Source organism: Lissotriton vulgaris, chromosome 1_1 (assembly GCF_964263255.1).
Source record: "Lissotriton vulgaris chromosome 1_1, aLisVul1.2, whole genome shotgun sequence".
NCBI lineage: Eukaryota > Metazoa > Chordata > Amphibia > Caudata > Salamandridae > Lissotriton > Lissotriton vulgaris.
The window spans coordinates 315,182,229-315,200,363 of NC_141685.1; the positions used below are offsets into that span (position 1 = coordinate 315,182,229).

Here is an 18,135-nt window from a genome sequence, read left to right on the forward strand (position 1 = left end):
CCCCCCCAAACAAAAACCTCACCTGAAATCACGTCAGAATGTGCGGGCAATCGGCGTCGGTTAAGAGGAAACGGAAAGAAACTTCCGCTTCCTCTTAACGACGTACGACGTCACCACGGCAGACTAGAGGAAAAGGTTAAGCGTTGAAATACCATTCCGTTGTAACGCATGCGTGGTAAAGGCATGCGTTGCAATGGAATGCGTGGTAAGAACATACAACCGTGCGGAGTAAGCACGGTTGGGTGGTTTTGGAGTATGGTGGGGAGGGCGTTAAAGGGGGAAGGAGGGCTCAGGAAGGCAGACGCATGCACACTGATTGGGGTAGGGGCAGAGACAGAGGTGCTCCGGAGTGGGGGCAGGGGGACACTGGTTTGGGCAAATAGAGAAGAGGCAGCAGCATGTCTGGTTACAAGGTTTAATGTGGGAGGGAGGTCGTCCAAAGGAAAGAATGTTACAGATAAGGAGAACGGGGTGGGGGCTGGCTGTGATACATGGGGCGGTGGCTCATATCTGGTTGGTACAAGGGGGTTGGATGTGAGGTTGTATTGGTGGTAAATGCGGGGGTGGGGTTCTGTATGGGCCTCTTCTGTCTGCGACTAGGCAGACCACAGCATATAATGAACACAAGCATTTGCAATGCAATAGTCTTGCATTTGAAAGAGTTTGAGGTATTGGCATTGTAAATGATAATTCCTTTTATTTATGTGTTTTGAAAACCAAATAAAAGCCATTGTCATTTACAATGCCAATGCTTCAAACTTTGGCAAATATGATACATTTGTGCCATTTGCACTTTAGCTGTATACATCGGAAGCTAAAGAGCAGATGCAGAAATTGCTTATAAAGTAAAGAAAAGGGAAAAAAGGTCTATTTGGTTACTTTTTTAACAATCGCTGCACCCGCACTTTAGCTTACTAAGTTTACAGCTTAAGCACGACATTGCTGAATAATTCCCCATAGAGAGGGGGGTGCCTGGTCCTTTTATGGGCACTCATGGTGGAACTTTAAGTTCTGGCTTCTTTACAACAACGTCAAAGAAAAATAAGTTTAAAATGTTAGTTCGCACCAACCTTGGCTCGCAAGAGATGTATTCACGACGCCTGGGAGACCAATAATAAACCAGCTTTCGTGAACTGTTTAAGGTAGGAGGCATGATGTCACGGCCCTCCTTGGATACCTGGAGCTGTGGGGGGAGCACATTTGCAGTTTTCGGAGTCCTTCACCAGGGGTGGGGAGGGAAGGGGGCAGCAGGATCTGAGGGCTAGGTTTCCAGAACGCAAAGGTCAGAATCCTAGTTTGTCGCTCGAAACACGGTCCATAGCCATAGAGGACTGGAAAGCACTCTGTGGGTGCAGGAGGAGGCAAAAAATGCGCACAGTGGCGGTGTGTTTTGAGTGCTGCCTGGAAGTGCAGGAAAAGGGAGGGGGGAGAGGTCGTCGATGCAGGGTCGTACCTGAGGAGGTGGAGCATGGTAGAGTTTACCGAAGGCGGGCAGGGGCGCGTGCCTTCACCAGGAGCCCTCGGCCGCTAAAGTTTACCGAAGGCAGGCAGGGGCAGTAGCTACATGCTGTGGCAGGAGCGCGTTAACAAAGGTCTAAGGGCAACAAGCCCGGGAGTTGTGTGTGCACGTGCGCTAAAATAATTTTTTTTAAAAACTGGTGAGAAGTTTTACTACCGAAAGCAATTTTGTTTTATGAAGAACAAAAATGCAGTAGGACATGCGTAGAGTCCCAACTCGCAACAAGGCAACCTTACTAACAAGCAGCTCTAATAAGGCACAGTGTTTCCGCCGCATTAGGAGCTGGAACGTGTGAAGCTTTTTTTCTGGTTGGTGAGCAACCGGAGGAGGCAAGTCGTAGAAAAGCTTATTTTCTTTGTCTAATTGACAAGCGCAACATGTGAAACCGGAACATTATAACTGTGAGTCTCGCAGTCCGAAAGAGGCTGCAATAAAACCTTGGTATTTGTTGCGGAGGTAAGGAGTGCGTGCCACAATATCTCCTCCATTGTTCTGCTTGCCTGAGGCACGGACGCGCTGCAGTGTAATTCATTAGGGAGTATGGCTCCGACGCACGCACACTGCTTGTTCTGGAGCGCCAGCTGCACAGTGTGATTAAAATCAGATTTAAATACCACACCCCCTTTAACTGATCCACAGCGTAAAATTCCCTCAAACTTAACTTTTATTGATTTAGGTTTCCAAAATAAACAACCCAACAAGAAAGCTCTGCTCTATGTTTGAACCGCGTCATGCGAGCACTGAGATAAACTCGCTTATTTCACTGTTTGCCGATTTTTCTGGGTAGTGTTTGGCAAAAACAAGTATGGTTTGTTCACGCATTGCTGGAAAAGCGGGACGCGAGCGGTGCTTGGAGCTACAAGCAGGAGCAGGGAACATAAGCAGGAAATTAACAAAAGAAGCAAAGGCATAAGAAAAAGTAGAGCGCAACAGTTACTTATTAAGACCAACCGTGAACCAATGCAGGCAAGGAGGGCAGTCTCCAGGGCATGATGAAACAAGCGGGAGTAGTGCTGTTTGCCGATTTTTCTGGGTAGTGTTTGGCACACACAAGTGTGGTTTGTTCACACATTGCTGGAAAAGCGGGACGTGGGCGGAGCTTGGAGCTACAAGCAGGAGCAGGGAACATGAGCAGGAAATTAACAAAAGAAGCATAGGCCACAGAAAAAGTAGAGCGCAACAGTTACTTATGAAGACCAACCGTGAACCAATGCAGGCAAGAAGGGCAGTCTCCAGGGCATGATGAAACAAGCGGGAGTAGTGCTGTTTGCCGATTTTTCAGGGTAGTGTTTGGCACACACAAGTGTGGTTTGTTCACACATTGCTGGAAAAGCGGGACGCGGGCGGAGCTAGGAGCTACAAGCAGGAGCAGGGAACATGAGCAGGAAATTAACAAAAGAAGCATAGGCCAAAGAAAAAGGAGAGCGCAACAGTTACTTATTAAGACCAACCGTGAACCAATGCAGGCAAGAAGGGCAGTCTCCAGGGCATTATGAAACAAGCGGGAGTTGTGCATGCGCGCTAAAAGAAAATAAACAAGACAAGCCCAGCTTTGAAAGTGGTGCACGCACGAACGAAAGTGAAAGCAGCGCATGTTTCCAATGAAAATGAGACGCTGCGGGGGAGGGGCGGTGGAACGTTCACAGAGCAAGCGAGAGAAAAGCCTCCCGCCTAATCGGGTGCTGAAAGCTGCCAGCTGCGCGTGTGCACGCGCGCGTAACCACAAGTGCAAGGACAGCAAAAGCCTGTGGTAGCACTTTTAAAAGCCCACTACTAAATGTCTCGCAGAACAGCGCATGCGCTAGCTCAGGCGAGACCTAAAAAAGGACAATATCATTTTTGAAAGAATTGAATGGGATACAGTTGGTGATTTCTTTTTTTGAGGCACCAGTGGTACGCAGCAATTGGAACACATCAAGGACTTCAACGTAATTAAAAGGGATACCATTGATTATAAAATCAAAGCGATATGGACGTGGGGTGAAGGGTACTCAAAAGGGCGCACTGAATAATGACTACTTCTGCCACATCAGAAGAGATTAGTGTGTCTGAAGATGAACCAATAGGGAGAAACAAAACAACGGTCATTGGAGAAAAAAAGAGTGACAGAGAAAAGATGAATTGAGATCATGCCACAACATCAAGAGGTCCTGCTTTTTTAGATAAGAGTCCAGTCTCCAACAAGAGACCTATGATTAAAAATGTAATTGAGAAACAAGGAGAGGAAAAAGAAAAAAACTAAAGAAACAGAACGCAAGGACCTGAGAAGTCAAAGATCTAGTGCCACATGTACATTGAATTCCTTTTGCGAGTTTCAAATAGCACATTTTTGTGATTCGCTATTAGGAAATCACAAACAGCTATGTACAATAGTGTGTTTCACCCTGTTAGCAATTCCCAGTGGGGTCGCAATTGGCCTGCCTCATTAATATTCATGAGGTAAGACGCAATTTGCACCCCATTGGGAATCGCTAAAAGCACAGGGATGGTGGCCTCCTGAGGCCAGCAGACCACCCTGTCTGTGTTTACTTACATAAAGCAATGTTTTCGTTTTTTTTTAAATGCAGCCCGTTTCCCGTAAAGGAAAGCAAGATGTGTTTAACAAACATTACATTAAAAGTTTCAGTTTCATTTTTTTAAAAGGTTTTATTTATACCACTGCCTGCTCTTGAAAAAGGTTTTAGCATACATCCACTAACGGGAAGGGGTCTCTTGGGAACACCTTCCTGTTTGCGAATGGGTTACCACCATATTTTGTATTTTGTGGAAAAAAGGGAATGTTTTGTGACTGTGTTTTAGTCGAAAAACATTCATACATACAACTCCGAGTCACTATGAGGAAGGGACACCCTTAACATGCCCCTTCTGAATACCGAATTACTAACCTATTTTGCAATTCGGTAATAGGCTACAGTATCGCAAAACAGGGTTTGGTGCATGTTAAAATGCCTTTTGCATTAGCAAATGGTCTCAATTCTGTAAATCGGTCTGTTTGAGACCTCAAAAAGGCTTTGTACATGTGGCCCGTAGTGATTAATATTTTCTCAACCTCCATAACTGCACACCAAAACAAAAGTATTACCTAAGGGGACTTATTTGGTACCCACATACAAAACCAATAAGCTGTATATTGAAGTTGCATTTTTTTATTTACGTTGATGAGGAATCTGTGGTGAAAATTCTCCTTTGAAAACCTCTCAACAGTATTAATCAATCCAGGTGACCACATCTACAAAATATTCCAAACCTAAAATTACCTTAATGTCCTCTCTTGACATAAGACATTGGGCAATTTTAATACACTTGTCAAGAATGATTTAAAGAAAAAAAAATATGGTTTAATAGGAAAATTACCCAAACCAATTTCACTCAAAAGAACAGACTAACCTTGCGGAAAAACAAAATACCATACTACAGATGGGAGAAGGGAGTGGCTTTAGTAATAAACTCATAATGTATACAGGGCATTACACATGCAATGTAAATGAGCATGTCAATTACACCAATGTGAACTTTAAGTTACAAAGAGATACCACAAAGTAATTCCAAATATTCTTGAAATCATGCTCAACACCAAACGTTTTCTGACAAAAATGTATCCTAAAAACTCTAGATTCTACATGCTCCTAAAGATCCCTAACAACTTTATAGACCCTACTATTTTCCCATCATCACAGTTCTACCCATGAAACATTCAGTACAAACACTAACTCTCTCAAAATTTACAGGCAGTCACATTCACTGAGGTCAAACATTTGGCTGTATGCTATTGGTATTACTGCCTTATATACCTATATTCCCCACCTCAAGGTTTGGATGCAATGGAATGGGCATTGTTGTAGGAAGAGAATTTGGGAGCAAATAAAAGATTTCTATTAGATGTATTGCATTTTGCCTCGTTTCACATCTATTTCAGTTGGAAAGATGAGTTCCATCTACAGAAGAATGGCACGCCAATGGATTTTACCAAGGCCACCAACAACATAAATATTTTCATGCCACTTTTTGAGACAGTAAAAACAAGAAGGTGATTGATGGAATGCTCAAATTAACCTCAGACCCAGGCAGTCACTGTAGACCACATCCCAATCCATCGTATTTTACCCACAATGCCACCTCAGTTCAGACCCAGCCATATGCAAATCAGTCTTGACTCTGCTCCTCATGGGAACAGTCCAGACAGAACTAGCAGGCCAGGTCTTCTCTGAAGCGGAACACAAGCAACTCAAGATCTGTGTCACCCTAGTTAGGGCTCTTCAGCCAGGTAAAGCTTGGTTCCAGTGGCATAGTGAGCCAGGGACCGACGTCTGGGCATACCCAGCGCACTTAGGGTAGCAAATGCAAAAAACAAGGTGATGGATGGAATGTTCAAATAATCCATCATTATTTTGCCCACTATCCCACGTCATTTTAACCCCAGGCCATGACCAAAAGCAGTTTCTAACATGTGATTAGAATACACACACTCTTTCAAACCTAGACCTAATGACACACACCACAAGAATTCACTTGTCAATACCTCATTGGTCAACCTTAAAATAGTCTGTTCACATCTGTTAAGGTCACATCATTGTCAGTTCTTAGTGGAGACCTCGGGGCTGCCTATGTGGTCGTCCAGAATGTATTCTGCACCATTGATATGCGTATATATAGAGACTTTAAGCATTAATGCTTTTTATTTGATTGACAAACAGACAATTAGTATATTAAAACCACTGGGCTTTTGGCAGCATACAATTGAGCTATTCCTACCTTCATCTACCCTCTTCCTGTTGTTTTCAACAAGTAAGGTGCTGGATTTCCATCGAGTCACTACTAAAGATGCCTCAAGATGAGCTAGGTAGAGGTTGCATCCCTACAGTAATAGGTAACAATGAAATTGTGGATGTTATGCAAAAAATTTGGCCCGGGGGTAAAACTACCCTTCGCTCGCGTAGTTTGCACAACTACGCGCTACACAAATTGCACATAGCATAGGGCAAAAACGTGTAGCGGGCATTTTTTGCTTGCTCGCGGTCCTCAACGTCAAGTTGGCGAAAGTGAGTGAGCAAAATGACATCCTGGCGAGCCTTTTTCCTCGTTCGCGATCAGCAACATCAAGTTTCCGATCGCGAGCGTGGAAAATAAACCTCCCGGCGAGATTCTCAACGCAGGGAGGTCAAGTTTCTCATTGCGAGTGGTCATGTATGCTCGCAACCGCTCGCGATTGGAAACAACCAGTCCGCATTGAGAAAACTGCCGCTGGAGTACAGATCTGCTCGAGCGGCAGAAAACGACCGCTTGCATTGTGCAAGATGCCTTTTTCAATGATTGCACAGTGCGGACAAGCATCCGGCACTGTGCAATCATTGCGAACAGCAGTTCCCTACAGTATTACGCAGTTCGTGTAGTGCTACACGTAGCTCGCATAGTGCAATGTGCACTTCGCGTAGCTACATGTAGCGCTACTACTCGAACTAAGCCCGGAGTTCCGAAAAATGAACAGGCAGTTTTCTGCTGAAGGTGTTTGCAGTGAATTAGATACACCTGTGTATTTATCGCTTTGTGTTTTTGTGGGGCATGGATGATTGATGTGTTTTCCTTCATAATAGGGTACATCTCATGCATGGATTGTTACGTACACGATATTGCAAATAATGAAAAAATAGCTTGTTTTTTTACTTAATAATGCATGTCTCATCTTCATCAAGTAATTTTGTTCATTTTTGTTTGATATCCTTCTGAAATGCATCAGGGATGAGCAGGTGATGTGTTACTGGATACAGGCAATGACTATGCATGATACCAATAAAATATGAGAATGTGAGGAATAAAGTCACATGAAAACCAACACAACGGATTATCAAGAAAAGGGCAAGATTCGTTTTGAAAGAATTGAATGCAGTACATTTGGTGATATATCGCTTTTGTGGGGGCTGTTGTTCGCAGCATTTAGAGCAGTAGGTCTAAGGGACTATGTGTCATTCGACATGTCGTTTATTTTAATAGCAGGGCAGATGGCCAGCCCAATTAGTAATGGATTTTTGTTGACTTGCAGCACAGTTATATCAGTCATAACTGAAATTTGCAGCAAAATACCTCGGTATCCAGTATAAGTGATGCTGTAATCCTGCAACGGCAAGTTTGCACCCAGAATTACCAATACTGAAAATATCAGTCATTTTGTGATACAGAATTTGAGTCCATTTCAGAGTGTGCTCCTAACTGCTTGTTGAGAAGTAGAGAATTACTGTGTGAATCTGCACTCATGCACCTGATTGTGACAGTAATTTATCCAGTTTCCCACCCAGAGGTTTCACCAGCTTGCAGGTGGTGAAATGCCCATGAGGGGAAACACTAAGAGGCTTATTTATAAGCCCCTTGCGCCACTTTTGCGTCACTTTTAACATGGGAAAAATGACTCAAAAGTGGCGCAAGGGGCTTGTAAATCTGCTCCTAAAAGAGCGGCTTTCCCACTGCGTTTGTAATCCTGATTTAGCTGATGCCTCCAATTTGCATACTCATGAGGATTACCTCCCCACTCAAATCTGGTCCCTAGAAAACAGTGTGAGAAGCTGCCTCTTTGCTTTTGACCTGGATGCTCCTGGGATGGTGCATGAGTCTAGTGGGATAGGAGGACTGACACTCTACATTCCACATCATGAAAACTAGGGTTTACTCAGGCCCATCTCAAATCACAAATACTACTTGTGGCCACTATGGGCAAACCTAATCTGCACTTACAGCGTTATTCCCATATAATGTATTTACCCAACTGCTTTCACAATATACATTTTGCATCTTTCCAGCAAAGGAAATATTATTGAGCCGCTTCACCAAGGCTTAGTATCTACATTGAGGAGTCCAGTTTTCATGAAGAAAATGCTGGCCTTCTTCATGAAACCTTGGGTAAGTTGTGTTTCTTTGCATGCTTGCATTCATGTGGTAATTTCTTTGGTTAAATCGAGAATAAATAAACAATGGGAGTATTATTTTACTTGGGTCAATAGCGAATGCTCATGGGTCCTTGTAATGAGTGGACTCGAGATGGTTGTGATATTTGTCACACCTTATAAAATATGAGACATCAGAATATGCCAATGAATAAATAGTACATATTATAAGTGTATCCACAAATAATGGGAAATAACAGTACAAAAATCCAGTATTTACCAGGCATGTCTACCTTGTCACGTTCTCATAGGTTTGACTTGTTGAATTTAAACAGGACGGGCACAACATGTTGCACTCAGTTATTACCGGGTACAATAACATACAATGTACAATAATAATTCCAACTCATGCGCAACTATGGGTTTGCAAAGAGGTTGAGATACAGGGCTACTCATGAAATTGACATTAATCACACAAATTACAACCGATCCAAAATGCTTCAGCACAAGTAGTAGGAGACCAAAAAATATAGGCTCACATCTCTCCCACATTCGTCAACTGCCCTGGCATCTGGTGCACAAGAGATTCCAATTGAAGTTCTTATGGTTATCTTAAAAGCACTTTATATGCAATTACCCACTTTTTGGGTATCCAGTTTGAATGGCACATTCCTTCTTGCTCTTTTAACTGTCTGCAAAAAAGTGCCTTCGTTTCCTGTGATGTCGGTCGAGTCAATGGCAACTTTCGGGTTCTGTCTTCTATGTTCTTGGCTGCCAGAGGTAAGGCAGGCCTCTTCCAGTAGCTACAGTGATGCCGACTAGGTATCACCTATCAGCAAGGTCCTTCAACAAATGAGCCAGAAGAAGAAAAAAAGCAGCTGGCAAAAAATCGCCATAGAAGATGGTAAAGAGTAGCATTTGGGACTTGCAAGGCAGCTGGAGATGAAGGGAGAAGGATTTATAGAACTTGATAAAAAAGAAGAGTTAACCAATTCCTAGAAAAAACGTGGGACAAAAACAGGAAAGATGAGCAAGACCAAAAATATCTTTGTGAAAGCATGGAAGTGACAAGAAGCTCCCCCTCTTATAGCGTGTATGCCGGAAGGTATTCCACAATCTCTAGACCTCCATTTTTGTTTGCCAAAAATTAGATAGAATATTAAGTCCCATCGGCCATCTTGAATTTGGAAATAAGGTGCTTCCTCAACTCAACTCCCAGTGCTTTTTGGTAGGAGAAACAGCCATAGTGAGTGCAAATATGCGATGCAATCGCCCTGCAGCACTGTGTCCCCCGACAGGGAAGGCAAGTGCCTTAAGGGAAGCCTGCACCAGAGAGTCGGCCGCCTCCTGGTGAGTAAGTCCCTGTCAGTGCTAATGCAATGTCATGGCCCACCATAACCCAGCCCACTCCCATCTGTGCAGGCCTATGTTATTTTTCTCTGGGCGAGGCATCTGGTCAGAGCGAGGCGGAAGGAACTGCGTCAGCTCAATAATATTCCTGTCCTGCGAACAATCAGACGTATCTGGAAATTGCTTGAAGAATCTGGGTACCAATGCTGGAGCAGGGGCCAATGACGCATCTTACCAAGAATTTTCACTGAGCGAGTGACCTTTCAGAAATTGTAACTTTGTTAAAAAAAAAACAATGAGGCACAGCATTCCTATAATTCAAATTCTGCGATCAACCAAAATTGGAAAAGGTAACCTATAAGAAGGGGGACCTCCAAACTTCTACTTGCCACAGTACCCTAGTAACCACATCTGTTCTGCCAGCAATACACTAGTGACCACACAAACAGGCACAAATGTCAGTACAAGTGTTATTAGTAAAAAAATTGCAATGTCAGCAGTTCTGCAGTTTTCCAAGGCGACTCTTGCTTTTTAATGCTCTTTACCATTTTTACAGTATGCAATAATGGCAGTTACAAAAATACAATACAATCATATGCCATTCTGGGAGGTAATAGTAATTATAGGGAAAGCAGGATCATAGGTCAGCCCAAGAAGGAATAAGCATGTGCAACTGTAGAAGGAAGGCAGGCCAAATGTTAGCAGGCCAATCCACTAAAGGCCTAATTTAATTATGAAGGGGAGGGAAATTAATGAGGCGGGCCAAGCAATATGTTGTTGTTGTTGTATGACTTTATTCGATACAAATATCATAAAAGTGTACACAATTCCTTCATCGATTTAAAAAGACATCAGTGTTATAAGAAGAAAAAGGGTATCGTTTTGCCATACAAGCAGTACAAAATGGAATTTAAAAACAAGGTGTAAAAAATATAAAAGATCTATTAAAAAGTTGCACAGAATTTAAGAGCAATTTATATACAATAAATACCACAGCAATAGAGGGACGTTGCTGGAGCTCCACAAACTACAACTTGTTCGCCCGGAGGAGCTTTGATCTAATTAACCAGACACATCCCAAATTTTTTGCTGTCCCATAGATTACACTGGGGACGGAGGTGTCCATTGTGAGAATACGCAGTGCCTCCCTATAGTTCTTGGACCCCAGATTGGAACACACAGGTTTCAGCCATCTGCTTCTCGACTGTCTGAACACTGGACATGCAAAGAGAAAGTGAGGAATGGATTCCGTGGGAGAAGCACAGCCAGGGCACCCACTTTCCCTCTCCCTCGTGTGTTTCCACCCCACTGTAAAGTCGTTCAGAAGGAGTGTGCCAGACCTCAACTTCAGATACAGTACCCTGTCTCTAGGGGATTCAATGAAATCTAGGAAGGGTTCCAATTTGGGGGTAGGCTTGAAGTCTAGAAACATCTCTGTCAGAGAACCATGTTTCAAATTTCGTGTGACTTCATTAGACACCCACTCCCAATAGGCCTTCTTGACTACTTGCTTTAGTGGCGGGGTCAGGCTTTCCCAGGCATCAAGTTCAAGTTCAGAGATTTGTATAGCGCACTACTCACCCAGTGACTCTCAAGGCGCTTGAGGGAGGGGGGGTGCTTTTACTTGTCGAATATCCAAGTTTTTAGTTGCTTTCAATGCGATCTAGCAGGTATTAATATGGCAGTCTGGCGCTACGATACCAATCAGCAGGGAGCTGGGAGCAGCGTGAGGAGCGACCGCTTCTGAACAGATCAGGCATCTGCTAGACCAATGGCCCCCACCAGCTATTTCAAATTGGATACCCAGGATATCTTATGGCCTGTGTCTATGCGGACCAGTTCGCTCAGGCCGGAGGCATAGTTGCACAGTTCTGGGGTCCTTCTGAGGCGTACCCAAAATAGAAGAGTGTTTAACCTTGCTATGTCCCTTATGGAGTGTTTCCCAAAATCATGGTGAAGAGGGACCAGAGGGGTCGATGGAGGAAGTGAGACCAGGTCCCTGTAGAACTTATTCTCAGATCTCACTAGCTCCATGATGTTTTTGAAACCACACAGTTCCGCCCCATACAGGGACGAGTGCTGGGCTTTCTCCTCATAGAACTTGATGGCAGGGGCGACAGGTCTGCTATGGGAAAGGCTCTGGTGTCTTGTAATAGCCCCTGACACACTTTTGTCATTGAGTAGCTTCTTTGACAGATGGGGGTTCCATTTCATCAGGTTGGTGACCCGTACACCCAAATAGTCGAATGCTTCGAATAATTCTAAAGGGGAGTCATCCAACTTGATGGTGTTTCTAAAACGCTTGAATGAGGCCAGAGCCATTAGCTTGGTTTTAGTTGTATTTATGCACAAGCTATGTGACTCACAAAACTGGCTGAACCGATCCAACAGTTTTTGGAGACCTATCGGGCTTTTAGAGATCAAGAGGGTATCGTCTGCAAAAAGCAGCATAGGCGATTTTTTTCCCTGCCAGGGTTAGCGCGTCGGCGGGGTCCTCCCTCAGGTGCTCCACCACCCCGTTGACAAAAAGGGAGAACAAAGTCGGGGCCAGAACACAACCCTGGCGTACCCCTTTCTCTACCGCTACTCTATCGGTCAGGTGTCTCTGTTGGCCCCACCCCTCACTCTGGCAAAGTTCCCCTGATGAAGGCGTACAATCAGATCCAAGATCAGGGGGAGGATGCCCAAGTCGGACAGAACCTGCCAGAGCCTGGCACGAGGGACTAGGTGGAAGGCTGTTCTTAAGTCAATGAATGCCAAATAAAGGTTTCCTTTCTTGATTATTACAGATTTCCAGTAGATCATGAAAAATCTGAAGACCTGGTCCATCGTGCCCACCACCTGCCTGAATCCTGCCTGGAAATGAGACAGGACCTCATCCTCGTCTATCCAAGACCTCAGTCTCGTAAGGAGGACCCTGCCAACCACTTTCTGCAATACGTCAATTAGGCTAATCGGCCTGTAGTTGGCAGGATCCTCCCTATCCCCCTTCTTGTTGATCATCACCACCTCGGCTCCCTTCCAAGAGTCTGGAACAGGATAGCCACCCGCGATGCGATTCAGAACCCGGAGGAAGAAGTGGGACCAAAGCTCTCCATCATGGCGTAATAAATAGCAGATTGTACATCCTCGAGCCCAAATGCATCCCCCGGATCAGGAATCCCAGAATTGACCAGCCGTGGCCCCTGCTCTGGTGGCAAGTTACCCCCCCCTCCCGAATACAGACCATGGAATTGCTCAAACCATTGACGACCTGAGATATGTTTTGGAATTGGGGGATCTCCCTTCCTTGTACTGATATTGATAAGTTCCCAGAATGAGGTAGAGTCCTTCAACTGGGCAGCGGATTTGAGCTCCTGCCAGTGCGTTTCTTCCCACGCCCGCTTAGCTTTGTCAATGGTCCTATAGTAGATCTTTCTCGCTTGAGTTATTTTTATCTGATCTTTTGCTCTAAGAGCTAGCGATAGGTCCTGTCTCCTTTCCCGACATAGGGCAGTATACCACAGATTTGTTGCTTGTGTGGAATATGATTTGCGACCCCAATTGTCCTTTATACGGAATCCAGTGAGGCCATTGGAGTTGGGCTGGATAGTGAATCAAGCTCGAGAATCTTCAGCTCCAGTTAATCCCTAATGCATTCCAGGGTCTGGCCCTGCTTAGCGACCATGTGCCACCTCAGGCGGCGATTACAATTAGATGGTTTTGCCTCCCTAGTCAACAGCAACGGGTTATACCCATGGCAGTAAATGTTGTGTCTGTTGCTCGGATGAGTTGCATGGACAGGAGATTGTGATCACTGTCTATACTCGGAATGAGCTCCATATCAATAAGGTTGGCCCATAGACCCACATCTAACAAAATATAGTTGATGCGGGAGGGGGAGCTAATCCTATTGAAGGTGTATGCCCCACTAGGGTCGGAGCGATTCCTGCCATTGGCTGCTCTTAAGTTGTGCTCTAGGGCCAGAGCGTTAATTTGTATTGCTCTTTGGGACCATTTCTTTATTGGGGCTAAATTAAGTGTTGGAATATCCTATTTAGAGTCCTCGTCCCTGGTGCCCAAGATGTCTTCTTCACTCAGGGTTCGAAGGTGCAGTTAAAGTCTCCTGCAACGATGAGTGGAAAAGAGCGAGGGTTAAGCCACACCTGAAGAAGGCGACGGCGGATCCGTCTGGGCTGCAGAACTAGAGGCCCATTTCACTCCTCCCCTGGTGTGAGAAGATTATTGAAACTCTGTCCCACTATCTGGAACAGAATCACTGGATCCCTCTCAGTCTGGATTCCGTGCATCACATAGCACAAAGGCTGCACTGTTAGAAGTGACGGACACCATCAGGATGACATTAGACGGAGGGACTCCAGTAATCCTAGTCCTCCTTGATCTGTAAGCAGCATTTGATACCATGTCACACTGGTTGCTGCTTGTCAGACTGAGGGGGATTGGGGTAAGAGGTAAGGCTCTAAAGTGGATTCAGAGCTTTCTAGTGGGGTGGATACAGAGCATCAGTTGGGTTCATTTGTATCACAGACGATAGGGGTGGACAGGGGTGTCCCGCAGGGTTCTGTACTTAGTCCGACCCTGTTTAATGCATATGTGACACCCCTAGCCGACATCATCAGAGGCCACAGGTTTGAGACTATTTCCTATGCGGATGAAACACAGCTAGTTGTTCCCATTGAGGAAGATGTTATGTCAACCCAACGGAAATTTAGAAGCTGCATGTCTAGTATTGCCATCTGGATGAGGAGAAATTTCTTACAACTCAATTCCTCAAAAACAGAAAATCTACTATTTGGGAAGGCTGAGACAATCTGGTCCCCTGAGTGGTGGCCGCCCGAGTTGGGCAAAGCTCCGTCACCCAGGAGATGGGCCAAGAATTTGGGCATCAGGATAGATAGATGATGAATTATCTATGGAGGAGCAGGTCAAGACAGTGTCTGGCATGTGTTTTGGCACAATGAGGATGTACAGGACCTTTTTTTCCTGGGTCCCTTTGTCAGCGAGAAAAACCCTTGTCCAGTCACTCCTGGTGAGTCGGCTGAACTATGGTAACTCGCTGTTGGTGGATGCCAAGGAGGACCTACTAACACGTCTGCATGTAGTGCAGTACACTGCAGCCCGCCTTGCCCTAAACAAGCCGACACTGACCCCAACAGTCCCTCTGTTGAACCAGTTACACAGGCACCCAGTGAGGAAACAAGCTATTTTTAAGATGCTCTGTGTTGTTTTCGAATCATTACAGGGGAAAGGCCCTGTTTATCTCAGCAATAAACTCAGGCCGTATCATCCGGCCCGACAATTAAGATCTAGTAATGCCAACCTTCTGTGTATTCAGAAGATACAGAGGGTAAGGAAGGGTGGTAGAGCCTTCTGTTATTTGACCGCAAGCCACGGGAATAAATTGCCATCAAACATCAGCGCTCAATAGAACGCTCAGCGCAGGCACGGAATTCGCGCCGCGCATGAGCGGCGGGCGGGCCATGACGGAACCGCTCTGTCATAAGCATGTTTCGGAAGGTGAGTAACCCAATATACCCTTGCGGGCTCGGGCAGAGTTTAGTAGAATATGAATTGGCCAGCAAGGGATTTCATTTATATGAGTTTTCAGCACTAGTTTAGGACTTGTTGAAAAGCAATCCAAGTACCTAAATTTGAGTTCAATCAGTGGCTGTTCGAATAAATTTAAAAGTTTCTAACAATGAGAAAACACAGGATGTTACCACACTAACATCATAAGTAAAGTAAATGAATAATAAAACATGAAACCAGGATAGTTTTTTTATCTGAGGAGTTATTATTTTTAGATTCAAGACAAAGAATAATTCTGTGCAAAAAATCAACAGTAACATAAAGCAGGGTACATACAAAGATATATAATGGATATTCAAGGTATTGGTTACTTTTCCTATAGTATATCCAAGAAAAACTGTCCAGACTGCTAAAAAGGTGACAACTTGATTTCTACTATCAATCAGGAGAAAATCAACAGTCGGTACAAATCATACAGTGCAGAATTGGACTAAGTGGGTCGACGTTTCGGTCTTATCTTGATCATTTACAAGACCATCATCAGGACGGAATATTGATATATACAAGGTTGACCCTCTGTAAGAAAAACAACATAACATTACAGTGTATTCTGTTACTTTTAGATACTTTTAAATTCCTGGTTCGCTAACTTAAAAACTTTTGTAGTTACATCTTTATTCAGCAAATTTAAAGACAATCTAAAACAGTCGGTGTGGCGACTGGAGCAATACAACATCATTCAACAATCGTAGGATTAAATTGTTCCTAAGTCTTATTTGAGCATATGTTGGTTTACTCACTTTTTTATTCCAAATCACAACACTTATAGGCTTAAGTGACGGCCTCAGCTAATTTCTTTAAGAAGCGGGCAATGTGCAGACTCAATTTTGAGTATCACGCACTATTGGGGGAAAGAAGGTACTTTTAGTTTGTATCTTACTTTTATGCGCTAGTACATATATATTTCATGTTTATCAGGGGTTTACCTTGTGCATACAGCAGTGTTGCGAAAGACCGATTCTGGTGGTTTATTCAAATCGCGGTTCTTTTGCCAAGTGTTCACAGTTATCTAGGCGGAAATCAATTTAACCATGTTTTAGGAGATAACATATTGATGGGTTCATACAGTTCACGATACTTTCCAAAGGTGTGGGGCACCCTGATAAAGGTATCTTATATTGTGTATCTTTTTACTTTGACACCAAGCTTATTATTGGCAGAGAAAGTTATACTAGCTATATTGCATATTTTAGTTATCATAATGCATATATACAAACTGAGTATAAGGAGTCGGTTGTTGAAGCCCAAAACTTGTGCTGTTTGTGGAACAGAACAGCGCAACCAAGGTGCTTCTTTAATAGAAATATTTAGCATTGAATGGTAGAAAAAACGTCTTCTGCAGTGGTTGGAACGCATTACCGGCTAGTAGTGTGCATAGACGTGTTATGCTCCCAAAGTTACATAGGTTAAAAGTCTAGAAAGTGTGTAAACAAGAGTATTAAGTTTACAACAAACTAGCCCACGAAGCGTATAGTTAACATTGAATGGTAGAAAAACGTCTTCTGCAGTTGTTAGGACGCATTGCCGGCTAATACTGTGCATAGACGTGTTATGCTCCCGTAGTTACATAGGTTAAAAGTCTATAAAGTATGTAAAAAAGAGTATTAAGTTTACAACACACTAGCCCACGAAGCGTCTAGCTATCCCACCATTACATAGCATTTAGTACAGACGGGCATCGGTTCACTTACTTGTCACGATCGCGGGACGTCAGCAACGAACAGTCCGGAAAGTAACATTGTTACAATTTACCACTGTTTAAATACCGGTGTTGGTTCGAAGAAGGAATTGCGTGATCTCGCGATATTATGTGTGGCGATTTGGAGAATCAGAGTTGATTCGTTTCATGGCGGCCATCTTAACACAGGTTGGATAATGTTATAGTTTGTATGGACGGAAGTAAAAAGTATTGTTTCTTACTTATACAAGGTGATTTTGGTACTACGATTGCTTCGTAGGTCAAATTGAAAATTATTTTGAAAGTTCTTTCAATTATTAAATCCATTTTATAAACTAACTCGTTATGTCACTAGATTTCGTCTGTAAGTAGGATATTAAAGTGACGTCGGGCAGCAGAATATTATTCAAATGGAAATGTTAATAAGCCACTCGAAAACCGGTATCAGCCAGTGTTGCCCATTGAAGGTATAGAGGCTTAAGGGGCAGCCATCTTGGATTGGGGGAAGTCTTTGTTTTTTAGTAAAAGTCATCCTATCCTTAGTTTATTTTCGATTAACAGGTAAAGACCCTGGGTTTGAGCATTGTCACATTTTGAATAGGTACATTTGACTCTGTACAATATAGTAAAAATTACATATATTGGACACATAGTTCTTACAAGGTCAAAAAGCTTAAAGTACAGCATGCCTATCAGTGCTGTCACCAATGAGGTGCTCACATTCTAGTCTAGCCAAATGCACACAAAAAATAGTTCAAGTAAATACAGAATATATGGGTGTATATGGCTAGGGCAACTCAATATATGGATCAGGTTAGACAAGCAAGGGTATGCCATTCTGTACATACATTTAGTCCGTTGTTAACACTTTTGGCTACCTCAATCCAACGGTTCTCCTTAATGATTAGACTTTTCTCACAGTTTTTTTGTCTAATAGATGGTTTGATCACGTCTATCACCCACCAGATCATGTCATTTTCTGAGTGTTTGGCGGAGGAGTAGTGATCAACTAGGGGTGCATTTACCACTTTGCAGCGAATACGCGATTGGTGCTGGAGGATTCGCTGCTTAATCATTTGGGTAGTTTTCCCTATATACAGTTTGCCACATGGGCACTGTATACAATA

At 43.7% G+C, this 18,135-nt stretch overlaps 1 protein-coding gene across 1 annotated transcript in view; it reads left to right on the forward strand.

Moving 5' to 3' along the window:
* LOC147747110 (vitamin D3 hydroxylase-associated protein-like) overlaps positions 1 to 18,135 on the forward strand; it is a 394,497-nt gene that overhangs the window by 300,405 nt on the left and 75,957 nt on the right. Inside the window, exon 10 of the mRNA XM_086952361.1 lies at positions 8,308 to 8,407. Within this exon, the coding sequence (XP_086808487.1) occupies positions 8,308 to 8,407 (100 nt within the window). The remainder of the gene's footprint in view (positions 1 to 8,307; positions 8,408 to 18,135) is intronic.